Source organism: Perca fluviatilis, chromosome 16 (assembly GCF_010015445.1).
Source record: "Perca fluviatilis chromosome 16, GENO_Pfluv_1.0, whole genome shotgun sequence".
In the NCBI taxonomy this organism is placed as follows: domain Eukaryota; kingdom Metazoa; phylum Chordata; class Actinopteri; order Perciformes; family Percidae; genus Perca; species Perca fluviatilis.
The window spans coordinates 32,741,097-32,763,662 of record NC_053127.1 but is presented as its reverse complement, the minus strand read 5'-3'; the positions used below and the strand labels follow the sequence as shown (position 1 = coordinate 32,763,662).

The 22,566-nt window shown below is 44.3% G+C and overlaps 1 protein-coding gene across 5 annotated transcripts in view; it reads right to left on the bottom strand.

Moving 5' to 3' along the window:
- The window catches only part of robo3 (roundabout, axon guidance receptor, homolog 3 (Drosophila)), a 102,885-nt gene that overhangs the window by 51,820 nt on the left and 28,499 nt on the right, over nt 1–22,566 (bottom strand). For 4 of the 5 annotated variants that reach the window (XM_039777696.1, XM_039777697.1, XM_039777698.1 and 1 more), the window contains exons 3-5: nt 2,753–2,910; nt 1,864–1,984; nt 508–646 (exon numbers count right to left, since the gene is read on the bottom strand). In XM_039777696.1, coding sequence (XP_039633630.1) covers nt 508–646; nt 1,864–1,984; nt 2,753–2,910 — 418 coding nt within the window. Of the gene's footprint in view, nt 1–507; nt 647–1,863; nt 1,985–2,752; nt 2,911–3,572; nt 3,687–22,566 lie in introns of those variants that run through there. The other variant, XM_039777699.1, reaches the window with a different exon arrangement.

Genomic DNA, 22,566 nt, shown 5'->3' with positions numbered 1-22,566 from the left:
AATGGGTTCCATTTACAAGTCAGATTTTTCATCTGCTCCAGCTAGGTTAGCCATTGTTAGCAATAACACTTCAGAGTACAAATGGAATGCACTATAACCCCCCACACACACACACACACACACACACACACACACACACACACACACACACACACACCATCAACTGTCGCCGCCTGTTGCCAATTGGCTGGAATAGTGTTTTGCGGCTTGTGCACTCTTAAATAGACTCACAGATCCTCTTTTCACACAATCATTCAAGCAATCGGTCAATCTGTTCTCATCTTGCCTGGCTTAGTTAGCACAGAACAGACATGCAATCATCCATGCAGACAGTTGCTCTCTAACAGGAAGCTAGCTGTTATACTGTCAGTGTAATGACCGGTAATGTAATATGTAGTGGTAACACCCTGGCCACCAGCATATATTGTTTGGTATGAAGATGCCAGGGTGGTGCCGACGCATCGAGCAGTTCTAACAGACAACGCAGGAGTGTCCTTTGCGGCGTACCTGCCCCGGGGCAGCTCTCCCTCCTCTCTCCGCCAGCGGACAGTCGGAGTCGGGTCCCCGTGCACCTCGCAGAAGAAGTCCACCGTATCGTCTGCCAACACCACCTGGTTCACCGGCTGTTTGGTGAACACTGGCCTCTCTGAAATTAAAACAGAGACAGAGGACGGAGAGGGGGATTCAATGCTTGTGCTCATACACTTTAACTTCAATGACTCCTTCTCCTCAGGGGAATTAGATTGTTGCCACAGCAGCGGCTGGGATATGGATGAGAATAAGACAAATAGGGACCACTGAGGATATAAATTGTGAAAACTGAAAACCAAAATCACCACTACTGGTACATGGTAGCATTATCAAACAAGAAGGGAGATTTGGCATCATCGCTGAGGGAGTTACAGGCCTGATGCAGGTGCATAACAACATTGAGTTACACAGGTGGGAGAATCAATCCACCAGAGACATATGTCTAGAGAGACAAATGTGCATTGTAAGGTCTTATCATGGTCATAATCTGTTTACAAAAAACATGATGACAGCCTAGAGAAATTGGTGCAGATGCGCGCTGGCTGTAATCTTGTAAATCTCACAGATGGCAGTAATATTAAATATAAGGGAGAGTGTCAGGCCATGCATTTTCAGGAACCATAAGTTGATAAATCAGGTGTTACACACTGGGTTAAGGTTTACTGTTGCGCCACGGCGTGCAAAAGGAGCAGTATCTGGGCGGTGGTGCGGAGAAGCTGGGGGGTTTTCTGGGACCGAAAAGAAAATATCAATCTTCTATCTGTTTCCTGGGATCAATACACACTTTGGGAACGCTTATGCTGCTGCTCTGCTGAGAGCAAAGCAGAGAATCCGAGAGGAGGAAAGAAACAGAGAGGTCAAGAGAGCAAGGCAAAGGGAATCATTCATCTGCTGCTCCAACTACATCAGCTGAGCAAAGAAAGTGTACCCCAAGAGTAAATGAACCAGAGAAAGGCAGAAAGGAGAACCATTACAGATTTCTCAGCAGAGAAACTTGCTCTACATGATTATTAAATGTTATAATGTTAAATTGGTAAATTAACATTTATTAAAGTCCAAAAGATGAACCTTTAACTCCAATTTAGACTATTTGCACTGTCATTTGAATGTTTTTTTATCACAGTCTATTGCATAACCTCAACCATTATTATGTGAAGATACAGATCTCTGCATCTGAAATATGGTTTAGTGCAATTCAAAAATAAACCACGCCTTCATAGGAATTTGTAATGTGATAACAAAACAGAATACTGTAATTCCCATACGTTTCATTTTCCATGCCGTATTTGCAGGTTGACCATGATTGAATGAGATGCAGCAAAAATGACTCACCAAACACCACCAGTTCAGCGGGATCGCTGTCTTTCTCTCCAACCATGTTGGTTCCAACACACACGTACATGCCAGCATCACTTTTCTTGGAGTTGGATATCATCAGTTTGCCTCCTCGCATCTGAGAATGAGGGAGCAGAAGGAGGAGAAGAGGGGAAGGGAGATAGCCACAGAAGGCGATGGATGAAAAGGTAAGCAGAGGAGAAGGGAGGAGGAGAGGAGTGGGGGGTGGGGGGGGGGTAGGCAGAAAGAAGACAAATGGAAAGAGGTTGGAAACAGGATTTGAGGCGTGTTAGTCAAGAAAGAGGCCAGCCCGTCAAGAGTGTCATGACAGATGGCTCCTCTGCTAGTTCTTACACTGTTTGACAATAAGTCACGCTCTCATTGCCATAGAAACATCTTCCACTGCTCAGTTTGTAATAAGCAGATGCATGCAGACTGATACATGCATGCTCCCAAATAGCAGATTTACAGGTCAGGTTTTATTGTATTCTAAAGTTTGCGTTGGCCCCTCATTCCTAGAAGGTGGTCTTCTGGTGAACAGCCTGGAAGGATTCAATTAAACCACAATCATTGCAGTTCAATGGCGATGCTACTTCTCTATTATCAACCATAATGGAACTGGATGGATTCCTCATCAACTCTAAATTATTGATTGGGTCAGTGAATGACGAAAAAACATTGAAAGACCATTTGAGAAATAAAGCAAATTAGCTTGTGTGACCCTAACGTCACAATGCACAGACCTAATAACTTGCAAATAATGTCGAGAAAGATTAACACATTTAATAATATTTTTCTTAAAAGAAGTTGGTAAGAAAATTTGCAGTTCCATTGCTTCCAGTTAAAATCCCTGATTTCATGATACTAATTCTATAGAAAAACTTACAGTGATCCTCTCATCTCGGTCATTGACCCGGATGTTGTTTCTCTTCCAAGAGATGGTGGGCTCAGGATGGCCTCGGGGGGGTATACACTCCATGACAGCTGGCTCACCTGCTGCTACCACCACATCGCTGGGCGTTTGACGGAAGTCATCTCTCAGAACTGGGGAAAAGACAAGCGAGGAAGAGAAGAGGCATGGTTAGAGATGGTATGTGTAAACTCCTTTGTTGATGATAGTATCTTTTATCTGGCTTTGCATACATTTACTTCCGCTAACTTTGTGCCGATAATTAGCCTGTGCATACATGGAGTCCTGTTGACTTTGTACTGACATTTGGCTTTCAAAAAGAAACAGCAAACAACAGCCAAACAGGTGCAAACGCATGCCAGTACATTGCTACTGATATTGTATGACTGTGAATTTAACATGGTGTCCCTATGGTCTTCATTGACTCTGTGTCATGTGTGCACCATCACAGCACATCAACAATGAAAGGTATTATATATATATATATATATATATATATATATATATATATATATATATATATATATACATACATACACACACACACACACACACACACACACACACACACACACTTGGATAGGTGGTCGAGAAAACACTATTCAAACAATGGCCTCAGACAAATCAATGACATCAATTACAGAAAGCAACTTTAAATATGTAATCCATATAACAACTGCCTCTCTTTTGCTTTCCTGGAGTCTATTCATGAAACATTAGAGATGTGTCTTTGAGTTAGACCGCCTCCTTTACTTCCAAATGCATCCCTCGGTGGTCAACATCTTGAGCCTGTTACCTGAAGGCACTGGACTTTTTCTTTCTCATTTCAGTCTGGAAAGCTTTGCAGGCTCTCAGATTACAGGTTTAGACGACGGTTTTTGTAGTCTAGAATGATGCACTGACAACACCAGTCGACCAGGAAGAGGCCTGCAGGCTAAGCCTCAGCCACTGCAGGGACTTACAAAGGGGATCAACCAAGGAGGTTTCTATGGCATTCCTATCTGGCCCCCAAAAAGACACCATAACAGATAATAAAAGCAACCTCCTAAATAGGGTTGGGTACCGAAACTCGGTGCCAATAGGGAACCGGTGCCGACGTAAACGGTAGTAACGAGACCGACTAAGAACGAAAGTTTCGGTGCCTCATTTCGGTGCTTGACTTTACACTACACCTGACAGCATGTAACGTTAGCCTACCTTTAGCTAGCAGCTGGATTAAACACCGGTAAAATGCTGACAGCTAACGTTAAACAGTGTAAAGTGTGACTGGATTTCACTGTGGAGGACTTCAACAGCGGGATGTAACAGTCTGCTCTGCAGCGCAGCAGCAGCTGCCGTTGTCGCAATTCATAGATATACAGTATGTTTATATGGTCGGAATTAAACAGCACAGACGGTGCGTTCACTTGCAGCTGCCGTCGTCGGAATTAAACAACACAGACGGTGCGTTCACTCGCAGCTGCCGTTGTCGGAATTAAACAACACAGACGGTGCGTTCACTCGCAGCTGCCGTTGTCGGAATTAAACAACACAGACGGTGCGTTCACTTGCAGCTGCCGTTGTCGGAAATAAACAACACAGACGGTGCGTTCAGTCGCAGCTGCCGTTGTCGGAATTAAACAACACAGACGGTGCGTTCACTTGCAGCTGCCGTTGTCGGAATTAAACAACACAGACTGTGCATTCACTTAAAACAGGTTGCCTCGTGGTGCATTCACAGTAATTGTAAAATACCCTTTTCCCATCTGGGGTTCAACAGCAATTTACTGGTGAAATAAGTTATTGTTATAGTTATTACATTATTATTAAATCTTTAATTTTGACCATGGCCTTAGCAATAAACAAGTCACTGACTGTTGTTTACTACCCTTATTTTTTTTCTTCTTCTTTTTTTTTTTTACTTTATTGAAAAGTACCGGTTCAGGCACCGTTTAGGCACCGGCACCGTTTTAAAAGTATCGATTTAGCACCGGAATCGAAAAAAAACCAAACGATACCCAACCCTACTCCTAAATTCCTTTTCACATTACAATCTTTCCTAGGCATTTGTAAAAAAAAAAATGTCCAATGTCCGAGCTGCAACTCTTTCAAAATAGCACTTGGGGGGGTATTGAATTTCTACCCTCAATATTCCACAAAGTTCTCTTTGAAGCTATGAGAGGATGTGATATTTGGACATAAAGGAGTTGGTTGATAATGAATTAATGCAGGAGGACGGCATGGCTGATTTGCATGCACTCTTACATTATACTGATATATCTCAGAATAAGTTATATCAATGTAATGACATTCCACTCATGTCCAGACTCAAATGTCTCCTGAGTGTGCTAAGATCTGCAGGCTGTTGAGACTGCCATAAAGATGAGCAGAGAGAAATCACTTATTTTACCTTGAAAAGTGCAAGTCATGTCAGAAACTGGTGTCCTAGTTTACACTCTTCACAGAGTTTGGAAAAAAAATCGCTATTGAAAAAGCTGTCAACCTCTCTGTCAAAGCACAAGCTTCTTTAAAATGCCCTCAGTACAAAAACTGACATATACGTCTGTCAATGTTTGGGGGGGAAATGATTTCAAAGATGATTTGAGTTTGAAATGTCTTAATATTACAAAACGTGTAGGTCTGTCAAGCTTGATAGAACCGACTTGCAGAATAAGAGAGTTGAGTATTTTATTGTTATACAATTCTTGAATGATTACTCAACCTCTGATTCCACCAAACACATTTAGCATTTCTCACATTTTAGGATGAATTAAAATGTGTTAACAGCAGCTGATTTACACATTCAAGAGAAGCTTTTCCAAGCACTTGCACTTGTCAGTACTCTATTTTCACTGAATAAAGAATTCTAATGAAACACTAAGAAATATAAATACAAATAAGCTCAATTAGAGCCTAATTTGACAAGGTTGTGGTTCAAATTATGAGGCTATTCCATTAACATTTCAGACCCTGTCCTCATGAAGGAATCTTTGAGATTACAATAACAACAAGCTGGTCACTACATTCAAGAGCATCACTGAAGTGGCAGATGGATTGGTTGACGGGGTGCACTAATATTGAATTCATATTGGCCTTTTCATTAACACTATATGTAAGCTAGTTTTAATCCAAATAGTATGTACTTCTGCTTGGGTAAGTTACAACACAAGTAAGTTCATTTCTAAACAAGCAAGATGTACTGTAAGTCAAATAACAGTACTTCTTCTTAAAGTCAATCTCCTATTAGTCTTTCCATCCCCATTCAACCCTGAGGATAAAGTACAACACCCCTGTACCTCCCTGTAAAACCGGATTTATTTTCATGTATTTGATTCGAAGTATGGTCCTTTTGAAATGTGTCTTCAGTAGCATACAGTGTTCGGTTTGCATTTGCCCTGAGAATTAATAGAATGCAGAATAGTTTTCAAGCTCATATTCCCCTGTTCACTTGATATGTGAAGCCTTGAGGACCAAATAGGCAAACAGAGGATAATACATGGTTTGTTATTGCAGTGAAATATGAAATTCTGAATGCTCTGAGCCATCTTCCATTGGTACCAGTGGCTAAAAAGCAAATATTTACCTCTGCCCATCCACATGATTTCATGTTCATGTCAAGCAGCGTCTTGCACATGTTATTGTTGGTCAGGAAATGTCTCCTCCAGGCATTTTGCACTCGGCATCTATCAATACAGATAGATTACAGAATGCGTACACATCACATATGCTCGTATATGTTATTTACGCGTGTATGTCTTTATACATGGGCGGCTATGCACACGATGGTGCGTGCTTGTGTGTGAGAAACAACACCCCTGGATGTCACGCCACCGGCCGGCAGGAGAGAGTCACCTTCGCATCTGATTAATGACAAGTGTCCCGTAATGACAGCACAGGACATTACCATTATCATCACCATCCATATATTTATGTGTCCATCCATCCATCCATATAACCTCGCTGACACTCACACTTTCTTTATCTGAAATATCTGGGTTTGTGTGGAAAATGCATTGTATCTCAATGTCAGGCTGTACGCCTCGAAGGCTGATTTCTCTTCTTGTCAAGATAGTGTGGCGTCCTCTTTGAATGAGGGTGAACAAGGGGTGTGTGTACGTGAGGCGATAAATCAGCCTGTTTTGTTTGTAATCAAGGTCATGTCAAGCGTTTAAGGAGGATATTTTTCATTTCCTCGTTAGCTAACGGAGCTTGCCTTTGCCCTGATAAAAATACAGGGCTTCGCAATTCATCGCGGGCTTCTGAGCCACTATGTTGCTGTCTTTTTTTATCTGCGCCTCTTAGAGGCATCAAATTGCCACTTATGGCTTTAGTCAGACCCATATCCTGATGGCCAATTACTTAGCCACAGAGAATTCAGGGCCGCTCCAAATCCCATTGGCCGTTTCCAATCCTGGAATGATATGCCAAACCACACCTCTGACCTTATCTGTACCTGCTGCTGACATTTCTCCCAATCACTATTCACAGCAGATTACAAAAACCCTGACTAAATTGTTCAGTAACCTGTCCCATCACGCAACGCTAGGAGCAAAATAGGGCAGCGCGTTGCACCCCAGGTCTGAATTACCATGCTGCGGGGGTGAAAGGACCACCGTGATGACCTGTCACACACCATTCTGAGATCACGGCTCCAGGGGCCCCTGATCTTCCCCATTCTGCCCTGTGCACTCTCCAGATCTGAGCGAAAAGAGGGTGTCTAGAAGTTTATTAGGCACTGGCAATTACCCGCGAGGCCCTTTGGGGCCCATATTAAGTGGGTGCACTTTGACCCTTTCTTTAAACCCCTTCAACAAAGCCAGAGTAATCCCCACTACTGGGCCTGAACGGTGTGCTTTAATCAGAGCACAGACACACAGTAACACACAGGGAAAGAAATAAGGACCACAAGTGCATATGTTTGAAATATAGAAGTCTGACTGGAATTGCAAAAATGCCCCAAAATGATCAGATTCTGCTTCTCAAATGTGAGAATTTGATGCTTTTCTTGTTCTTTTCGTATAAGATAGTTAACATCTTCTGGTTTGGAACTGTTGGTCGAATAAAACATGCTATATATATATATATATATATATATATATATATATATATATATATATATATATAGCTTGGGCTGTGGGAAATTTTAACAGCCAATTTTAAAAAGATTCTGACATTTTGCAGACAAAACAATTAATCGAGAAAATAATTAGTCGCAGCCCAAATTGTTTCTGGATTACACGTCTTTCTCACAACATGGTAGCATGGAAAGTCAGGAATAGCATGAGAAGATTTCATCCCCCACTGTAAACATAAGCCCATCTAAGTCTCGACACTAATCAAAAATCAGATCTGTGAGGCTTTTGGTTGGTCTGTGACAGATTGCTGTCAGCCTGTATCTTTACACAACACCAAACACATTAGTCGCACAAAAACTAATGACACCCATCTGCATGGAGCATTTATCTCCTTGTGATGTGTACATTGATGGATGTGCGGATTGCAAATTACACTGAATCATTACAAAAATTAAAAACCACCCGAGAAGCTAATCTATCCTATTCCAAACAAAGTGTGTTATTGGATGGAAGTACTATTTATGTGTGAGCGCTAGACTTAGGTGATTTACCACAGGTGCAAAGTATCACGACCCTGCTGTATATCAGGGCATCATTTGAGCATTTAATTGGACATAAAAAAACACCTTTGGGGCGAGCTCAGGCTCACTTTTAATTAAATGGCTTTATCGCGGTCGTTAACGTTCCAAGAACTGCATGTGTGTGTGTGTGGGTGTGGGTGTGTGTGACAGCACCCCCTCAAGAATAAATATTCAGATGGCAGAGAGAGAATGACGGATAGTCCCTTGGCAGACGGAGCAACGTGAGGGATGGAGTTAGCGGAATCAAGAAAAGCATCCTCGGGTTCAGGCTGTGTTGTCGGGGTTGAGCTGGTCAGCTTACGTCTTGTCGCGACATGAAGCAATCTGCTTTGGTGTGAACACACGCAAAAACACACCAATGTGGGTTTTTTTTTAGCTTTTCGCCCAAGTACATAAATCATTCTTATCCCTTTCACAAGACTGCTAAGACGCACGCACACGCATCCTCTCCGTCCTTTCTATGGGTGAAGCCTGGTCCCCAAGGCAATATCTGTCCGGGCCCTTGGGCCCAACAGGGGCCCCCCCATCAGAAGCCACCTTCCATTAGCCACTCTCATTATCCGGAGTGGACCCCCTCCGATCCCTATCGACCATTACACTATGATGAAACGGGCCGCACAGGATATTGTGTGTGTGTGTTGTTGTGGTGATGGGAGGGTCTGGAGAGGATTGGGTGGGGGGTGGGGGGTGCGGGGGTCTCACTCACAGTTGGAGACAGATGTCCGTGCTGCCTTTAAGCACCCACCGCCTCCCCAGCCCAGCCAATACAAACACAGACACTCGTGCAGATTTGCTGCACGGCAGCTGTAGCAGCAAATACAGCAAAACACTGTCTGCATCCAATATTACAAGCTCAATGCAATACACACACACACACACACACACACACACTTCACTATTTCTTTAGCGACAGCTGACCTGAAACATCCACCATTCTATAATACTACTTGGTTTAAAGTGTAATTCCATTTTTCTCATGGCGCTGTCATTTGGCTCCCTGGCCGGAGATTATTTTATGGCCTTGAGTAAATGACATAACATGGTTCAGCTCTCTGGAAATGCTCATATGGCCAACAGCGAAATTGAGCCGGCGCTGAAGCTAAATGAATGGGAATCATAGCGACAGGGCATTTCAATTACTCCTTCCATGAGTCCAGAAGGGTCACCTTCTCGGCCCGAGCATTACTGCCTGCCACACACACACACACACACACACACACACACACACACACACACACACACACACACACACACACACACACACACACACACACTTAACCTGTTCATCAATGTCTGATGCATTTTTCCCCTCAAATTTACTCCCTCCATTTTCTTTTGTCCTTTACTTTGTCCGCTGGCGTAGCCATTTAGGCCACCATCACTGCTGCTTAGTCCTGTCAGCTGAGTCCATTTAGCAGCCACAAAAGCAGGCCCGGCCCCACCCACCCAATCCCCAGCACCCTCAACCCGAGCCCCCCACCCCTTGCTGCCTCCAAACCTGGGCTGATGGTTGAAAAGCAGCTGGTCCCACTATGACAAGAGCATGAAAAATGATTTCCATGCAAAGATGCAAAAGATGAGACCCCCCAGGTTGAAGTGAATGTTTAGAGAGATATTCTTTTTTTTTGTGTGTGACTAGTGAAGAGATCGCAAGAACGAAAACAAATAATATCAATTTGATTCTGAAGTTGACCGAAAATCTCCGCCGTAAAAATGAACATTACAGGAAAGCCCTGACAGAGCTATGGTAAACCAACTGTTAGCCACTGCTCCCAGATAACAGGGAAATGACACTGTGATGCTTTACAGGCAGATTATAAGACTGTTATTAGCATAGATAAACCTCTCCTTACAACATAATCCTCAGGCAGAGCCAAGAGAGTTATATTCAATCTAATATTCATGTCATGTTCTGATGCTATTTACTGTATGATGCTTTAGGTCTTATTACCATAGCTTTGTTATGTAAAACAATGGCCCCACATTGAATTACGTGATAAAACATGAGAAACCACCATCACCCAAAAACCCCTGCGTGTTGCTGCGGAAAAAAAAAAAAAATAGATGAGGTTATCTGTCAACGTGCAACATTTCATGGCTTTTTAAGCGCTCATAAATTCCTGGGCCTGGCCCCTCCACGGTGTCTTGTCACACCCAGACGTGTTGGAAGGCGGGGGGGTGGGGTAGGGGTGGATGTGGAGCGGGTGGTGGTGAGGTGGGGGGGCTACTATTTGGCAGTGGTGTAGTCTGCAGCCAATATGACCGTGGGCCCCACATGCAGCAGAGGGACAGCACAGGAGGCACTCATTATCAGCCACACAGACAGTAGAGGGGGTCTCATGGGGTGTGTGTGTGTGTGTGTGTGTGTGTGTGTGTGTGTGTGTGTGTGTGTGTGTGTGTGTGTGTGTGTGTGTGTGTGTGTGTGTGTGTGTTATAATGAAGCACATGGCCCATAGCATGCTAAAGAACAGGGGTTGACGATGATCCGGCCAACCTGCGGGCACTCAGTCAGCACGGAGCTGCAACATGTGACAATAAGATTATATGTTTAAGCTGGCTCATGCTTTACATGAGACTACAGAGCACACGTGGTAGATATTATGTAAGTCCTATGAAAATGACTGGGAGCCAGGGAGTCTCACAAGGTATGTGATACAAATGCAGGAAGAGCAGGATTGTTTGATTCAGAAGACCTTCTTTTTCTTAGTGAGGGACAGCGGGTTGATGGCTTTCCATTCAGGGGCAGCATTCAGAGGCAGCTGACGGAAAGCGTTTTGGATCACCGCGCTAGCGGTACGAACCGGTCGCCACCCACGTGAATTTGCACAGATTTCGCCAGCCGCTATTGAAAACGCTCTTCCAGGTAGGCGGTTGTCTGGGTGGTTGCCACGCTCTCACAGTGTGAGAGCAGCTTTAAAAAGGGGTTACAGCGTAGCTACAGAGCCTACGCACATGTAGCTACACTGTAGGCTCCTCCATAGCCGCCCTACGCCTCCTCAAAAATGCATGCTTCGCCGATAACACACGGCGACCGCAGGACCTGTGATTGGTCAGGTTGGGCTGTTTGTGTTTCTTCCTTCACGTGCCCGATGCCGGTAAAGATTTTTGAGAGTGAAAAACAACACAAAAGCAAGGTGACAGAAGGCTCAGCTATCCTTTCCCCTTCACTAACGCACACCTGCTGCAAGCCTTCTGCTCAAATGAAGTAATGAAGCCAGCGCTAGTATCACAAAGTGTAAGAAAGAATTTAAACACAGTTTATAGTTAAGTTAAACTGTGATATGGCTGGACCCCGTACAATGCATCCATTTAATTATGCCTTCAATGTGTAAATCCCAACACCCAACCCTACGCCTATTATCACTGTATACAGCTGGGCCCACAAGTCAGGCATAAATCCAGCTACATTAAGGACACACACCTTAAGGTGTAAATCATGCATCAGTAAAAGTAAAAGAGAAATAAAGATGAAATATTATTGGTACTTTTGGAATGATTCATGATCAATAAGGAGTACATGACTTTTTTAAGCAATGAGCCTCACACTGTACTGCATTTGAATATGTGTGTGTCTAGAGAGCTTTTGAACGGCCTTGGCTAACCTTCCATCAACCCTCTCCCTTCCTTCCTTCCACTATCACGAAACAGAGCAGAAGAAGCCAGAGGCATGCCGAGGCCATTTGAATGAAACAGCCGTATTTCAAATCAAGAGGGAGGCCTTGTTAAAATACCACCTGCAGGCAAAATCTTCTGACGTCAAAGCCCTACCCAACCCCTCCCATTAACCTGGTACTACACAAAATGACCCAAGCATGTGCACACACACACGGATGAAACTACTACGTCTACTGTAGACGTGTTTGCATGCAAACGCACAGCAGCACTGACAGACAAACTTCTCCTTATTTAGTAGAGTAAATCCTTCCAATCTCCTGGCATGGGGGGGTGTTCACCTATGTGTGGCTCAGCAGCAGGTTCCCATCCCAGTTCTGAGCTGGTGCTGCTGCTCCGGCTGTGCTCACCCACCCAGCAACCTGGAGGTTAATCCACCGCAAAACTCCCCTGGCATGACATGTTGGCCCTGTGTGTGTGTGTGTGTGTGTGTGTGTGTGTGTGTGTGTGTGTGTGTGTGTGTGTGTGTGTGTGTGTGTGTGTGTTTGTGTGTGTGTGTGTGTGTGTGTGTGTGTGTGTGTGTGTGTGTGTGTGTGTGTGTGTGTGTGTGTGTGTGTGTGTGTGTTTTTTTTCTGCCAATTTTTCATCTATGCGTTTCATCTCTGCAATTCCAGACAGGATACACATGACTCCCCCGAGCCCTGAAAACATGCTCTGTAATTCTCTGGGAATTAAATGTGGCTCCCCGGCTCTTGACTTTTCCTCCAAGGAAGTGAAAGGATTTTAGGGCAAACTGGTGGTAAGAGCCACCCGTCCTCACTCCCAACTCGTCAAATACTGACCCTTGGTCAGTGGCTCTCAGCGTCCAGCAGGGCATCATGACTTTGCGTAATCATACACGCCACTTTCCTAAAGCCAAATGGCGTGTTATCTGTACGCATTTTGAGCTTTCCGCGCATGTCCACGCTGTATACAGCGGATGTAAACATACACACGTCTTATCGCGAGAACAACGGCACACACGTGTTAAATGATTTTTTTTATGAAAAGAACATTGGGAAAGGCTTTACTAACACAAAAAAACGACAAAAAAATGATGGTGACCAACGTCCCATGCTTAGGAAAACAATAAATGGTTGGGTTTAGGAAAGAAACATTGGGAAGGCTTAAAAAAAAAAAAAAAATTAACAAAAAAAAAAGAAAAACGTTGAAAAACGCCACACGTGGGACGCAATCCCAGCTCTCCTGGGTGAAAGTTCTGTGTATTACCCATCCTTCCCCCCAACCAACCTCCCTACGCGGACTTATGTCCTGTCATACTACTCGCTACATTCACACGTAGTGTAGGTCAACGGCGGCCCGAACGGCGTTGATAAACACGCTAAAAAGCAAAAACGCCACACAAATTGGCGTGTCATGCAGACGCCACTTTATGAGCTCAGTCTGCAGCGTCAGATACCGACGCAAAAACCACCCTTTAGCGTGTGTGCGTGGAACACAACGGGCAGAGCAGCAGCTCGACCGCGGCGCTAAAACCTAACTGCCCCCGACCTTGTGCCGCATGTCGGTTAAACGTACGTCCCGCCCAGGAGCGTCAAAACGCCAAGAGTCCCGACCAGTAACGCCAGTAACAAACGCCAAAAGGCGCCTGACAAAGAGTCGCATTTTGACGCACTGAGAGTGAGACTGTGTTGGTAAGAGAGAGATCCTTCAAACTAGGGAGCGCCACAAGCAGCCATCCACCCTGCTGCAGTGTCCGTGGGCAAGACGATGATTTGTGTCCTACCCCAGGGTGATGTAGGGGAAGCTGACCCTGACTTCTGACCTGCTGCAGTCAGGAGAAAGAAGAAAAAAAACAATTTCCTAGCGTGGATCAATAATATCACATTATCAAAAAGCTGTGTTTAAGATTTATTAATACTCTTAATGGGAACTGATGATGAACAGTGAAGGCTCATGACCTCAGAGGAGGAGGAGGAGGAGGAGGAGGAGGAGGAGGACAGAGATGTCAGATGGAGTCCAGTCAAGGTGAATGGTTGTTCAGTGCTTGTCGAATCTATCAACTGAATGCAGCTGTGTATTTATTGACCTATCGGTTCGCAGGTGGAGGATTTCAGTCCAAACGTTTATATGTTTAATGACGAAAGAAAAGGACTGAAGCGTATTTTGGATTGATGTCAATCATTTCCTGATGTTTTCAACTCGCCCTGCGTGAGTCTCCTTTTTTATTGAAACTGGCATATATCCTTAAGGGAGTGTGCAGAGATGCATCCCGAAAGCACTGCAACCCTCTTGTTACAAAATACAGTATGCCTCTGTCGTGGACACTATGATGGAAATAGACACAGAGAGAAACATGTCACATCTCTCCAATATTCATGAAATATTCACACTGTTTGACAACGCTTTATTCAGCCTGAGTGGCTCCCTACTCCTCGTAAAGCTGAATCAGTTATCAGGTGGAGCCGTTCACACCTGATTGACAGGCTCGTCAAAAACAGCCTATGCCCTTTTGACAGAGAACAATCTGTTGGCAAAAACACACATTTCGGAGTGGCTTCAAAAGGACTTTTTTTTTTGCTTCAGTTGAAAACGCCACGTCTTTAGCTACTGAGGAAAAGAGGAGATGAAACGGCATTTTGATGGGATTTTTTTTTTTTTTTTTTGGCAAAAACAAGCCAGTAGAGAGATTCAGAGAAAGAAATCTGGACCGCATGCTAAGAAGGAAGGGGGACCAGGAGGGGGATTTGCAAACATGCACATCCATATCCCGCACTTAAGCTCATTGTAATTCAGGCAATATGTCCAATATGTGATATGGAATATGAGGTGTGGAGGGTGCTGTGTATAAATTTGCAAGTGTGTGTGTGTGTTGCACCATAAAAAGAACATACCTCCCCTCCGCAAACACATACGTGCACAACCAGAGATGCTACGATACAATTTTTTCCTTCCCGATACCGATTCCGATACCTGAACTTGCGTATCGGCCGATACCGGTAACCGATCCAATAGCAGTGTGTTAAAAAAAACATATATTTCATTATGCTTAAACAGCTGTATGCTACTAACCCCATATGGCTGTGATATGATTTCTGTCATTGTTGTTAAACTCTTTGTGAAACATGAACAAACACAAACAATGAACACCGTAGAACTTTCTTTTATCATCCAGTTTGACCGTCAGTCGTAACACAACAACATAAATAAACTACTTTAAAGTCGATTTTCTTCAGTGCTAAATTACGATGGTATCGGATCGGTGCATAAACTCCAGTACTTGCTGATAGCAGCATTTTAGGCAGTATCGGAGGCTTTTTCCGAAACCGGTGTGGGTATCTGAACACAGCCAGATATGGCTGGTGTGAAGTGTTGAACAAGGAGAAGTAATGTATGCATGGCATTGCTAAGGAGAGCTGAAACAACAGCGACAAACCTCCACTCCCCCTCTGGCCACCCTCCAGCAATAACACCCACCCCGGGACCCCGAGGGCCCCCCACAACAATACTAATACAAAAGGTGGTCAGGCTTCTGTGTGTGGTCGGCTAATAAAGCAATTGTCTGGCCCTGAAAAGAGGATTACTTTAATCTAGTAATGGCCGACGTCGTGCAGCCTATAGCAGCAGGGTAAGAGGGTCACTGAGAAATGCTGGGAAGCCTTTTGTAAGGCAGACCACTTCACCCCATCACCCCCCAACCCCCAACCCGCCTGCCCTGAACCGCCCTCAGCTGACCCTCTGGCCCAGTCAAGACTACTGTAGTTCACCCATGTGGAAAACCAGAAACACTGTTCAACTCGAGCTCATGGAGAACTGGGTGGACGGAGGTGCCTATAGACAATGGGCGCCCCCGCCCAAAAGAGGACACACACAACCCATGAATTATTGACCGCTGCGGTGGGATGGTGGCGATGAGCACCTTCAAGAATGCCACTCCAACAATGTGAAGTGACATTTTAACAGGGTGATTTAGGGCTGTGTTCAGATTAGCACTACGTCATTAATCACAGCCACGCCATTCACCGCAATGAGACCACCTGCACTGGAAAGGCAAATACAGGGTTGTCAAACTAAAGAGTGGGCCGCGAAAAACATTCAAGTATTCAAGTATTCGCCAGTGCTCATTCATAGTAGAGTTTCTTGTTACAACGTTGTACCCTGCAATCATTGAGAGGGAGGAGAAATGACTGTTGTCATTATACATTTGTAAAATCCTGTCTCCCAGTATTCTTAACCTCCACCCCCCACCCCCCCATGCAGTGTTTTGGCATCTGTTAGGTTACGAATTCATGGATGTAGCACTCGCACTCGACTTCCTGGAACAGATGTAATCATCTGACATGTACCTGTAGCAACACAGCAGCAGCAGCAGCAGCAACACAACTCCTTGGATTTTTCGAACCCAGCGTTATTTTCAGTCTGAAATGCTCGCTTATTGTGGGATCGCTTAGTAAGACGTCAAATAACCAGCTGGTGCTGATACCAGTTTGTTCTTTTCTTGGTGGAAAAAGGCAGACGTATCTGCAGGGAGATGGATGGCTGCATGCTAAATCCAGAGCAGGAGAACCCGACTGCTGTTTGGAAGTTCCTATGCTGTCTCACCGTCTTGTAAGCCTGTCGGATTTTCTCAGCAGTGTATCTTGTTTGTTTGCACGCACGCGCGCGCGCGCGCGCACGCACACACACACACACACACACACACACACACACACACACACACACACACACACACACACACACACACACACACACACACACACACACACACACACACACACACACACACAGCCCTGTCATTTTCTGCCTGTGTGCTGTTTCATTGTTAGGCTAACTCGGACACTGTCCACTTTCCCCCCCCCTTCCGCCTGAAAGGTGAAAAAGGTGAATCGTCTGTCTGACATCAGCGTCTTCCTGTTGGAGGAGAGCCAGTCTCCCCTTGTGAGATGACCCCCTTCTGTCAGCTGTCCCTGTCTGCTAACACAACTTATGGCCAAAAGCCCAAGCGATGCCGCAGTTCTCCCTGTCAAACGTACACAAATGTGTTCACATAGCTGGAGCAGATGGTCAGGCCTCGTATCCTGCTTCGTGCCCACCACACTTTTTACCCTGCTGGTGTGCCATGCCTGTTCATACCCCTGCACTCAGAGGGGAGAAGGTGGTGGTGGTGGTGGTGGTGGTGGTGCGACTGGGGGAGGGAAGAGCAACAGTTCCAATTTTCCACCCTGTCAACAAACTCCAAAAACAGATGGATCTTGGAGCAGAAATCCATTTAGCTCCACTTGAATGACTTAAGCCCCCATTCGCTGACCTTTTATAACTCCGAGGTGGGAGCGTGTCTTAAAGGAGAAATGAATCCACACAAGTAGAAATCAATAAGCATTTTCCACAGCTGTTTGCCATCGTATTTACCATTTGCAGACAGGTCAAATATACCTAAATCCCCCTGAAATACCTTTTCACCACAAAGGGCTGGCGGCCAGTATTACTTGGGCCATACCAAACACTTTAAGGTGAATGCGTCTGTTGATAGAAAAGTTCCAAAGGATCATTTGAAGGGAGAGACTGCCTTTGAAAACGTCTCTGTCAACAGTCGGGGAATTCAAAAAGGTGAGACGAGAAACACTGTGACAGAAGTGAACAAAGACGTACGTACTAAAAGCACATCCAACGAGGCTGACATTAAAGATTAAGCCTCCTCTTACTGTTAAACATGCTCTCATTGCTCAAGGAGATGCTCTTAGCATGACAGTAGCAAACAGTCCTCAACATGCAAGAGAGGAGCGTAAGCCCCTTATTTACATGCAGAAGGGGAACCATGTCAATTTACATAAAGCCAACTTAACGTTTACCGCCAGTGATTTGGAATGGACTCATTTTTTTCTGCCACTCAAATATTAATTTCCCAACAAGTGCTTATAAAATGCTGCATCAGAGTTGAAAATATTGCTTAAAATGTCTCTTGATAGAAACCATATCCTTCATCAAATTAAAGCATACACCATAGATTTAGCTTGAGGGCGGCCGTGTATGAAGGCAGCACCAATGAGAAGATCTCCAATTACTGGTTTGACTTGTCCAGTTCCTGGAGCGAGTAGAATAAATTGCCAAGAAACAAATCAGAAATAGTATCCAACTTAGAATGACTGCAATAATTAAAATGAGCTGGCCAAAACCTAGAATTAGTTATACAGCAATCACAACGAGAGTTCCACCGATTGGAACTTGTTGTCTATTGACGTCAATAAGCTTTTATCAATTACCAGAACAAGTTGGCACATAATGACTACACAGGATAAATGACGTTGTCCAGTGAGGACACTGAAATGTCCCGTTGCTGCGGTCAAATGTCCTGCAGCTATTGTACGCTCAGCTGTACCACACTCTGGGGTTCAATAACAATGGTTTTCCCAATGACTCCATCGATAGGTTCAATAACTACAACGTGCTGTCCAAAGACCACAGCAAGTTGAGTAAAGATCATTTTGATTCTTAGACGGCTTCAATTGGGGATTCGCTCTTACGGTGATTTTCCGGCTTGGTACCTGGCACACAACATACTTCTCCCTGTGTTGTTTGAATGTCCTCCATTTTTAGCCCCTCTGTAGTGATGCTCTGACTGCGTTTGGCTGATTCGTTTAAAGCGCGTATTGATTGTGTTGGCCTGTCATTAATGACGCCTGAAACTCCCCAGATGTGCCCTGCTTCTTGTGTCGTTTGTGATGAGTTGATGGATTTCTTTCAAGCTATCGCCTCTGCGAGCGTGTGCTGCTCACGCCCAACTGTGTGCCATTTGCCTTCGCTGTCCTATCTATTATTTGTGTTATGTTGAGCGTCTGTTTCCCTGTCGCGTCTCGTCACTTTATTGTCTTTTGTTCTACTTTCTCTACAGATTCCGTACTGTGTTTTTCATCATGATGCGTCCTCATGGCCCCTACGGGCACATTCAGACCAACATTAGCAGGACATTAAAAAACACAGGCTCCTCATTAATTTCAAAGAGGCGGCAGCATGCTGCAGAGGGCTCTGGCTCGAAATGCAAACAAGTCTGGGGAAATCCTGGTTCAACTTCTGCCTAGAGCTGGGCAATATATCGATATCGTGATATGAGACTAGATATTGTCTTTGATTTTGGATATTGTAATATCATAATATGGCATAAGTGGTGTCTTTTCCTGGTTTTAAAGGCTGCATTACAGTAGAGTGATGTCATTTTCTGAACTTACCAGACTGTTCTAGCTGTTCTATTATTTCCCTTTACCCACTTAGACATTATATCCACATTACTGATGATTATATATCAAAAATCTCATTGTGTAAACATTTTGTGAAAGCACCAATAGTCAACACTACAATATCGTTTCGGTATCGATATCGAGGTATTTGGTCAACAATATCGTGATATTTGATTTTCTCCATATCGCCCAGCCCTACTTCTGCCCCCGCGCAAATTACAAATAACATGTGCAATAACCTGACCAACATTGAGACCGTGGAGCAAATGGTCGCTGATATATGAGAACTTTCCAGTTCCAATTCTGCCTAAAAGCATATATAAACTGCTGTGCAGTGTCTTTGTGTCAGATAAGGCTTCCTGGTTTGTATTTCTTCCTTCTAATCTGGACCCTGAGGCAACCCACTCACACCACACCACCCCTTGTGTAGTTTTGCCAGAGGGCTATTGTTGGCCTCAATGAGCCCAAACAGAGGCTCATTTGCATCCTGTAAGACCATGACTAATGACTCTCAATTAATTACATTCTTAATCAAGATACTTCAGCAAAGACATACAAATACACATGAAATATTCATGAACTACATCCAAGGCTTTTATGGATATTAAAGTGCTCAATTATTTATTTATTTTAAGTATTATTGTATATGAAAATGTGTTAAGGTTTAGACTAAATTACACCAAGTAGGGGTACGTATGATGCTTTTGAAATGCATGGTGCATCCATACTGTATGTCTTCACTGGAGTTAGCATGTTGCTTTTTATGTGTACACCCCCCTGTACGCTCATACTTGTATGAGTATGTAACTAGAAATATACATTCACACACACACAGAGTACATGGAAAGTAACCTAGGAGACGACCAACGAGGAAAGTCATTTAGCATTGAGGGACTGGTGAGTCAGAGAGATAACGGGCTGTGATTGGACACAACGGTTGGACCAAGGGGCCTTTATTGTTCTCCACAGCCCCTGTGGCCCCTGCGCTACACTGTCGTTAAAGGGGGGGCGGGGGGTAAAGCTCTTCCTCACACCACCTGTTGTCAGTGCCTCTCCCCCCTGAACAACCCCCACCCCAACCAACCCCTCATCCTTCTGCTTTTGTCCTACTGACCCTTTATGACACACACACACACACACACACACACACACACACACACACACACACACACACACACACACACACACACACACACACACACACACACACACACACACACACACACACACACAGGATGCTGGTCAATGACTGCACGCGCCTTTAGTATGGCCTAATTAATTCATGGCCATCCTCTGGAGGAGGGTTAGGCTGCAGGGTCTGGCTCAATGATGGGCAGACGGCCGGATCGCACCGAGGGGGGTTAAGCCAGAGGCCCGTGGCCTCACTCCGGCCATCTGATCCCCTTCTTTAAAGACCAGAATGGCCACCGGCTCTGTCCTCCAGGCTGGGACCTGCGATCCCATTAGTGAAGCATGGACACACCTCAGAGCTCACACTTAGATAGACAGACACATACACACAAGCCAAGAGAGGAGAGCTTGTTATCATCAGCTGAGACCGGCACTGCTGAAGAGGTGATGGTGTTACTGTAACACTCCCTCTTGGCTCCGTGTGCTGAATACAAATACACATATGGATATGATGATGCACAGAACTGTTTGGATCGTTTCCAATTGCTAAAATGTGAGGGATTTTTTGCATTTAAGTACATTTTCCTGACAATACTTTTACTTAAGTTACATTTTCAATGCAGAACTTTTACTTATAACAGAGTATTTTTACAGTGTGGTATTAGTACTTTGACTAAAGTAAAAGGAACTGATCTTCCACCACTGGTATGAGGTGAATGGAAAATAAGACTTGACAGTAGCTGTCTCGACAAATGGATCTGAACGGCCAAAGTGCTTCAGACAGCTGGTGAAAACACTGTCAAGCTCCTGTGAATGCACAGGAAGATGCAGCCAGGGCTTTACGTGAAAGTAATACCAGTGGGATGTGTATTCCTACTCATATTCCACTGACAGATTTTCAAAACATTCCGCTGTCGTGTGGACGGCCCCTGAAAGGCTTCACAGTTACACTTGCTTACTGTGCCACAACCATCCCAAAGTGGGGGCTAGGGACATGCATATACAAAGTTCCGAGCCCTGTAAGCTATGTTGAAGGCTTGCTACCGTGACGCTGGCGTCTGCCCGGTAGAATGGAGAAATTGGCGCAAGGTTGAGCGCCAACTTCTGCTCTAGATGCCAATTATCAAAAATGATCACTAGCAATGACAGTTTTGATTCTGATGTTGTTAAAGGCAGGTTTTCCCCCAGTGTATTGCAAGCCCGTTGGCCCACCGCGCCTAAGCCACTGGTAATTATTAAGGGATTTTTAAGATGTTTTCTAAACTACAGTTACAGTAGGGCGGGAACTTAAACGTAGTCATATTTTTTATTTTTTTTCCAGTTAGCTTTTAGCACTGACTTAATGTGAGGCCCTATGGAATCTGTCTTATAGCTTTATTAAATTGTCAATTTTGTGATTCTGTGATCACAGAAACTAATGGGCTCTACATTAATGCTGCCATGAGTCTGGGACTGGCCCTAGCCGGGCCCTCGTCGAAAAATACAGTTGCCACCGGGCCTAAACAACGTTTCTGGGGGAAACACTAAAAAGGTTATATAAAGGGAGGAATCATTACAAAAAGAGCACATTTTTTTTACAACTAATATGAATATCTAACCACCTCTCCTTAACTGCTAGGACTTATGAAGTTGGCAAATAAATAAATAATGTGTGGATTACTCATTGATGCTATCTATAACTGATTATAGAACAAGTACAAGAAAAAAAAGACACTTATGTGCTGAGCTACAGCACAGGTCAATAGCCGCTCTTTCTTCAGACATTTGACTGACAGACTCTCAAAGACATCTCGTCCTTAATAGGTCAAAGGACAAACCGATATCATCAGCTGTCTTGTAATAGCTGAACAGATAATATCAGCTCATTCAAAGTAGGCTTCCAGCTAAGCAGCTTATTCAGAATATGGTTCAAACAAGGTTTTGTAGTGTGAATACAGCCTAAGGCAACTTTATAAAAAAAAAAAAACTAATTTAGCTGGTGGTTAGAGCAGCACTGTAATACTCCAGTGATTGATAATGCCAACAGGTGTGGACAGAAACTGACAGCAGGTCAGTGGTCACGTAGCCGTACCCTGCAACTATACGGCTACATGTACAGTCTGTATAAGTACACATCAGTGTGACTGCGCTCCGCTGTGTATGACAGCATGCACCACAGAGCTCCAATCCCAGCCCATATG